General features: G+C 43.5%; 1 protein-coding gene across 1 annotated transcript; it reads right to left on the bottom strand.

Moving 5' to 3' along the window:
- Positions 1-3803: 3803 nt before the first annotated feature.
- Positions 3804-7217, bottom strand: KCNE4 (potassium voltage-gated channel subfamily E regulatory subunit 4). Its single transcript, XM_021553651.4, has 2 exons — positions 6764-7217; positions 3804-6338 (listed from the first exon to the last, which is right to left on the bottom strand). Exon 2 carries the CDS (start codon positions 6310-6312, stop codon positions 5821-5823), a length of 492 nt encoding a protein of 163 aa, XP_021409326.3. The 5' UTR covers positions 6313-6338; positions 6764-7217; the 3' UTR covers positions 3804-5820.
- Positions 7218-8488: the final 1271 nt, after the last annotated feature.

Below are 8488 nucleotides of genomic sequence, written 5' to 3'. Positions count from 1 at the left end.
GCTTTTGTGCATTGGCTAGGGTGGAATTCAAAACAACTTGCATGTCTCACATCCTCTCACCTGCAGTGTTTAGCCGATGATTTTATTGCTGGGACGAGACACAGCTGTCCCAGGGAGGGCTAGGCTGGGGGCCAGCCCCACAGCAGGCTGCTCCAGGTCCAGCATTCATAGGTAAGCTGCAGGGCCTGGAGGCATCTCGCTCATAGTTCCATCTCAATAGCTGTAGTTCACACCAGAGGAAATTCTTTAATTGGTTCCCCCTCTAAGGACAAACAACTCTTCTGCCTTTTCTCACTTTCCATCAGAGTTCAGCACTCTGAAATTCTCAGTGTAGTTATCTTCACATCAGCCTTAGGCAGGGAAGGTGTGCTCTCCTTTAAAGTTTATAAAAGGGAGTCTTAGCCAAAAGAAATAATTTTCCAGAGTACCACAGTGAACCTCGAGCTGAACGGGGAGCTGAATTTAGTGTCCCATATCCCAGAACTACTGCCCTGCTCTCCAGCTCTCAACAAAGCAAAAAACCCTGTTACACAGCTCCTGAAGAAGGATGAACTGAAAATTCCAAGTCCTAGAAATTGGCATTGGATGTCAGTAGCCACTGTTGCATCTAGTAGTATTAGGGAGGGCAAAAAAAATTTGTTATTCTTAAGTGGGCATGGGTTGTGTATTTATAGCATATCTTTCATCAAAAATTCACAGACCTTTAATATCTATCAGAAACATCTCATATTTCCACAGACAGCAATATAAGAAGCCTCATATAATAATCAAGAGAAGCACAGGCCAATTGAACAGATTACTGAGGGATGGAGCTGGGAACACAGTCTGTAATGCATCATCCAGTTGCCTTTATTATTCTTTTTTAATCACTTGTGTGGCAAAAGCCTCAGTCTAACCTGACCTAACACAAACTAGAACCCCACCCAAGCCAAACCAAATTAAACTTTGAAAAACTGGTGCTCATTGATTTTTTATTATTTTCCATTTTCTTGCCTGGTTGAGGTGGTTACAGACGTGTCAATGCACTAAGAAGGTGCAGCTATTTTTGGCTGTACACAGTAGCACCTGCAGAGGTGTGTGAAAATGGAAAAAATACAAAAGTAAATCAACCAAACACACAGAGGCAGATGTGCATGAAAACCAATAGCCTAAACAATTTTACTAACTTTTTTGCCTCTTAGATCCAGCTGTTAACTCAGGAAGAAATCATCTCCCCACTAGGACAAATCCTAAAAAGATTATGACATGACCATGGTAAGTCAACAAGCACAAGAGAGCATGGTCCAGCTTTGCCACAGTTGCACCTGGCACACCCAACTATGCTGTACTGCACTCACTTTGAGCACCTCTGAGAATGCTCATATTTTATATGGTAGGGACTCCTTTCCATCTGAAATTTTTAGATGAAAACTAAAGGCAGATGGTTTTACCTCTTGGTAGAAATGTCTGTGATACAAGGACGGTCTTCCCTGGGGACCCGAGTACCCCTTGTCCTCAAGCAGTACACAAATCCTTGTCCATCATCATGCACTGAGGCCTAGAAACAGAAAATACTGTTAAAATTTCCCCATTTCCTTCCTTTCCAACTCTTTGAGAACCAATTTGATTATTTCTGTGAATGTGGGCACTTGTCTGAGAAAGGGACAGATGCAGGGAACCCCCTGTGAGAGGGCCAAGCTAAGGAGGGCAGTTTTGCAGTGAGTTGTAGCACGTGAGGTTCCTGGCCTTACCAGCACCTGTGACCTGTGCTCTGGTCCTGGGAAAGTGGATTCTCTGGTTAACCTTCCTTCTCTGGTTAACTCTCCCCTGGGCTAGAGCACAGCCATGCTGGCAGAGCTTGGGAGATCCTGTGCCTGGGAAAGAGAAGAGTTCTGCATTCCCCTTTCATTTATTCAGCAGGTTCAGCCATTGAGTGAGTAACCTCACAGGTGTGTCTGATACACTGGCAGGATTTAGGAGAGGTCCTATCACAGATCCCAGTGTGGCAACCTTGAGAGTTGGCATTTCTATTTCCAGCAGGTCCTGGAGCCAGCCCATGTACACAGGCCACATGTGGCCATCTCCTTTTCTCTCAGAGAGGGTATGTGTTAACTGCTGCAGCAAATGTATGAGGTATTGCACTGCCAAGAAAGGGGAGCCTTATTGTGTTCTTTTAAAGAATGTATTTGTAAAAAAAAAATCATCTCCATTCAGTCAAATTACAGTCAATTATCATGGCCTTCAAGCCAAGACCTATTAGCTCTGAATCTAACTTAACTCAGTGACTGAAGTAGATTGGAAATGTCATTCATTTTGGAAAAAAACAATATTATTACCTTTTACTCCTTAGTAGTCAAAAGGACTTTGAAACAAGATTAATGGGAGTAATTTTTTTCCTTCTATCTGTAGCTTTTGAAGATTAGCAGCACTTCTTTTATTTTGGAATAATAGCTACCTGGCAGTCTAGGGTCACTGGGCTGTCTTCAAGGCATCATTGCATTCACTTGCACATATATCTAACTTTTCTAGCCAAAATAGATTTTTTCTTTTTTTTTTTTTTCCCCTGATGCCATCAAAATACTGATTTGGACAAAAACAAACACCTTAGGACAAAGGCAAATACATTCAAAACTATCTACATGCTTTCTCCAACCCCACAACTCAAGGACAGCTCCATCACAGTCTGCAAGAAGGTGGCCACATTTTTCTGCTTAGAAGCTCTTTTCAGTGTAAATAAGCCCCAAAGCAGGCAGTGTTTCCCTTTATAGCAACTCAATTGAAAACTAGAAACTGTTGGAATAAGCTACCTTTTTGATCCAGGCAGCAGAGCTGTAATTTACATTTGGTCCTGTTTTTCCTCCTTATCAGCAGTGCTGTCAGAAGTGCCCTGATTCATCGCTGTGGCAGTGGGAGCACTTGCAGCCCGAGCCAGGGCGTGGGTGAATGTGGAGATGCAGCGCTGGGGCCGAGCCGCTGTCCCAGGACACCGCGGCTGTCCCGGGACAGGGCACGGTGGCAGGAAGCACAGCCTTGCTCATGGGCAGCTTGAGGTCCACAGAAGCTTGTGACCAGGCCCCAGAATTATTTCACAGGAGTGAGTGAAGAGAGCAGAGCACAGGGGAGCCTGGTTTGTGGGAAAGTGAACAGATAGAACTTCTTAGCAATCTGATTTTTGAAACAACCTCAAATTGCCCCATGCAAGCAGGTCCTAACCAGTGCTGGTGAATCTGTAACTCAGCAGATTTAGGGTAGTTCAAAGTTGCCTCTAAACATTTATCCCTTTCCTAGGGAAGCAGATTCTGAAAACTTCCTCTCTACATAATACTGGGAATGACAGAGCAGCAGTGAGACACAGAGTCAAAGCTTGTGACAAAGCCAGCTGTGTGCCATGGCCAAGCAGAGGAAATCCAGTGGGATCAGAGATCTGTGTCAGATACTTGTCCCTAACCTCAACCCTAGCCCACTCAATTTGCTACAAATCTAACTCTGAAACTCAAAATCCAGACATCTCCAGAGGCTGAATAAGCAACACAAGTTTCTACAGCAGTTTTGCCAGCTTCCTCAGCACCACCAGGTCTTTGCAGAAGGGAATCCCTGTGGCCCTGCTGGCACGCACTGATGACCTGAGCATGCTGCCCAACAGCCAACAGGGACCAAAGGTGGATTGGGAGCACCTGGCCCAGCCCTGCAGTCAGCCCATAATGCTGCAGTACTGTAAAACTCAAGGAATCATTTCAAAAAGAGGCTAAGAAAAGGATCCTGCAGGAATTGTGCCCAGTCTCGTTACTGGAAATCTATTTGACGTAGTGAACAAACATGGAGACTTTTCCAGGAAATGTGTTTCTTTATTTAAATAAAATTAGTGCCAGTAGAAACAATAAACTTTAAATACATGAGACAATTATATACAACTCGATGTTAGGAATTATATACATCAGTTTTTTACAGATACAAATACATTTATACCAAAAGTAAAGGACGAAGGAGAAAGCAATGGAAAATGTGACAACTTGTACATGTCAGTCTCATTTGGAAAGTTTCAGGATTCAAGTGATTCCAGGCAAAGTGCCAAACTTAATTTGGCTCCTTTCAAACTTAAAACAGCCCCTTTTAGAGTAAATCTACCAAAAAGCTTTATATGGTCTGATCCAAAGTTCAGTGAAGCCGATGGAAAAACTCCCGCTGCCTTCAGCCTGCCCCAGCCAGGCCCTGTGGAGCACAATGGAGCTTTTGTTCTGCTGTGCTTGGAAAGAGGCAGCGATCCCTGGTCCTGCATCCCCTTAACCCTCTGAGCCCTGCCCAGCGGCAGCAGCACAGCACACCCTGGCTTCAGTTCATTCCTGCCCTTCTGCATTCATGCTTTTCGAGCTGTCTCTCAAGCTCTAATGCCAGTGGATAAATCACAGAGCTATTTTAGTGCAGGAAATACGTGGAGACATTTTGCAAATATTTTGCTGTGCAATGCTTTAGATTCAGGCTCTTCAGCCCTCATGCTTCAAAACTGATCAAAACACTGTAATAAGTTATTATAAAATATAAGGTATGGTTGAAATATTAATTTTCTTCTTTGTATTAATTTTTACTTGTTGTAAAAGTGCAATAATTTAACAACAAATTTCATGAGCATTTGAAAAATATCACAGTACCATTAAATTGGGGGAGGGGGAAGTCTGTGGTGGTTTTAAAAACTAGTTACTAATAGCTTTACAGAAATGCATGTGTCACATGCGAGCTGATTAAAAAAAGATGCAACACAATGCTTACCTACACTGGCTTAAATAGAGCAGAAAGTCTAGATTATTTAATGATGTAAATGGGTACAATTTTACTAACCTCAAATAGAGAATTTAACTCCAACAGAGAAGCACAAAATCTTGTGCTGGTCCCTGATTCAGCTGATGATTTCAGTGGGGCCAGGAATTCACCCCTGCTAGGTTAAATTCCATTCAGAATTCCACCTATTTTTCAAGGGGGCGTAACAGAGCAGCATCTGTTTGAGCCTTTCTACGTCTTACAGCCTGTAACAAAGATCTTTTAACATCTCCTTTAACTTACAGATCTTTGCCTTTAGTGACCAAATGTACACATCTTTAAAAAATACAAAGGCAAAAAAATAAGCCACCTTTCCTGTTAGTATCTCAGTCACGGGCTGGATTGCAGCAGAAGGTGGTGAATCTCACCCAGCCAGCACTTGGATAACTTCAGCAAAGACACAGAGAAGTGTCATGGGTCTGGAGCCAGGCTCTACAAACTGCACAGGAACTCAGTGACTCTTTTTTCCTCCCTTTCTGTACCTGAAGTCAGTCTCCAGCCATGCTGCAATCTTCCTTCAAGTACAGCATCAACACATTTTCAGCTTTCAAGGCCTCATTGATCAAATGTGCTGTTGGTGTGGTTTGTCATAAGAAAAACACAGTAAGAGTATTTCTAGTCTATCACAGCTTTGTGTGAATGAGCATTACCCATCATCTTTAAGAACCAGGCACTTGCATGAGGGTAACTTCCCCAAACATTTTCCAGATATTTACAGAATTCTCAAATATGGAGAGACATGCCAGTAATATTTACCTCGTTAGAAAATACATATATTCACCATGTTCTTAGCTTTCATAGTAAGAAATAATAATGGAAAATTAAAATTAAGCAACCCAATTATGTGCAAGTTACACTTTGAAGCTGAGTACCACTGCTTCCTTGTCCTGCCAGCTCTCAGGAACACCTTGGGCCCAGGAGCACAGATACCTGCTCAGAGTTCATTGGAGAGAAGAAAAGTAGAGCCACGAGTTCTTGGTGGGAGCTCCACTCAGGCTTTGGCAGCTGATCAGGGGAGCCCTGCAAGTGCTAGGAGTTCTTCTGGAGGTTTTCCACAGAGCCCTCGCTGCTCTCGTTGAGGGGCGTTTCTGACACTTCCCCGAGCTCAGTATCCAGCACTTCCTCCTGGATGGTGAAGTGCACGTCTGGGGAGGAGGACTCGGAGCTGACGCTGCTGCCTTCCATGGAGCAGATGGCACAGGACAGGGAAGGCACCATGCTCTCCTGCAGCATGCTCAGCATCATGGGGATCTGCACGGACCTCAGCCCTGCTACGGCTGGTAGAGGCTTTACAGCCTCCCCCCACTCTCTCTCCTCATCTTTGTAGAGCAGAAGCAAATTGGATGACTTCTCTTTTCTTTTGGATTTCATGTAGCCAAGCATTATTCCTATCAGGAAGATCCCGTAGAAAGACATGACAATCAGAATGTAAAAATACTCATTGCTGTTGTTCTTCTCTGTGCTGGGGGATTCAGCATCAAGCATAGCTTGGGTCACGTTTGCATGGTCCATCTTCAGCATGGAAAGTGTTTTGCCAGAGCTAAAGCCTAGAGAGGAATGTAAACAGGTACATAAGATCAAACTTCAGAGCAAAGGTGTAAAAGAAACACCTGAAAAAAGGTTACCCCAAACTCTTCCTTATTCCTTGTAATTGTAAACTTGCAAACCCCACACCTGATTCAAGCTCTCAGCCTGTTGTACCTCTGCATTAGTAGTGTAAGTGAATCAACTCTTATTCAGATATAGAAAACATTAAAGGAAAGAAAACACTTAATATTAAGTTATCTTGAATTCAATCTGAATTATACAACCCCCAATCCATATGATTAAAGAAAAAAACTATATAGAAATTCTGTGCTAGGCACTTAAACATGGTGTTGTGCTGCTTGATCATGTTTTCATGGTGGGGGAAAGTTAGAAGTATTATTTTGTTCAGTGATGCAGGAAAAAAAATAATCAAAAAGCAACTCACGCCAGTATGCAAGTAACTCCTCCTTTTGCAAAGCTCAAGAGATCTTTCCTCTACCAAATGCCGGGTGTTCTGAAAACTTTCCTCTGCTGCAGTTGGAATAAATAGCTCTCAAGAAATGTTTCATCACGTGTTTTAGAGGCACAGTTTATAATAGTTTTGTGTTGGAGTCAACAGATGAACTTGAAGGATTGCAGTTCAACCCACTGAACTCTTAACAGCTGTGAAAAGAAAAAGAGTTGGGAATTCAGATTTTACTCTTTCCTAACCAGTTCCACACTGGCTCTTTCAGCTTGTGAATCTGCTCCTTTAACATCCCAGTTGCTGAATCTGACCTCTTACCCTGAGTGCTGCTACACAGAATGGAAAACCTGCAGATTGTTATTCTGTGTTTGTCATAACATATAGAAAAAATATACATGTGAATTTTATATTAGACACTATCAAGTTATTTACATGTCTGCTATACAGAGTCTTCTCTAAAGAGACAGAGGAGGAAACAAGTTGTTTTCTTTGGTCAGGACTAGTGACAAAGCTTTAGAAAGTGTGTGCAGAGCAAAGTGGTGACTTTCAACTCATCCTACAGCTCCACTTTGCCACAAGGTGAGGGGCTGAGAAGAACTAGGCTCTGAGTCTTTAGTGAGTTTTGGATGGATGGGTGCTGGTGCTGCCTAAGTTTGGGCATCAAAGCAGCAGCTGTGGGATATAGGTTCTCCACATCATCAGTGGAAGGGTGCAGACTCCTCCAGGGAGCAATCTGGAGCTCCTGAAGTTTGCAGCTTCATTTTGCCTCCACAGAAGCAGCTAAGAGTTAATGCTGTGTGCAGGATATTATGCCTAAATAGAGACCAGGGCCACTGAGTTAATGATGATTTAAGCACAAAAGGATGTTACCAGTTCCTGGGCAGAGGGACGCTCTCTGAGTGGCAGAGCAGGACACCTCGCAGCCCACTGGGGAGCTGGGGTGCAGCCTGGGTTGCAGGGCCCACAGAGTTCCCAGTCAACAGCTCAGTGGTACAGGAGGCTCTGAGACCCCTTTCCAACACGTAAGCAACAGCCCAGGCCATGGGAAGAAGGAGGCCCAGCTTGCACCTTAGGGATTTCATTTCCTTATCCTCTCCATCCCCGTTCTTCACACACAAAGCCCAATTAGTCAGGGCCCACATGTGAATGTCACCCCTTCTGCAAAGCTTCAAGGATGTTTATGTAACAGAACACTCCACTTCCAGAAAGCAGTAGACTGGTGCTGGAGTTTCCCAACTGTAGGTCTGGGGTTTTTTTCCCTGCAGTCACTTGTGGATTCTTTGCATAGACAGCAAATTCTTTTCCAAACTCTGCCCTTACAATCCCTCTGAGGTAAAAGGAGATAGGATTAACTTCTCTTCACATGTAAGAAAAGGCAAGAGAGAGAAGTTAAGCAACTTTAGTTGAGCATTCGAGAAAAGACAAAATTGCATCTGTGTTTGGAACCAGCATTTTCCATCATTTCTCTGAACGATTACAGAAAGAAAGGAAAAAATTACACAAGCCAGATTGCCCTCTCTGCACCTTAAAATAGAGGATCCTCCCTTTAGGATGTTGGTTTTATCTCCTTGTGCATTCCCATGTGATAGCTCAGGAGCTGTTGATGTTGGGCTAATGTCTACTGGGATTTCATCTGACAAAATCTGTCTGCAGCACCAGCTTGCCAAGTCTGAATTCTTCTTCCCTGTTCCTGACAAATTACCG

The sequence above is a fragment of the Lonchura striata genome, chromosome 9, assembly GCF_050655825.1.
Source record: "Lonchura striata isolate lonStrDom1 chromosome 9, ASM5065582v1, whole genome shotgun sequence".
NCBI lineage: Eukaryota > Metazoa > Chordata > Aves > Passeriformes > Estrildidae > Lonchura > Lonchura striata.
This window is presented reverse-complemented; position numbering and strand designations above follow the sequence as displayed.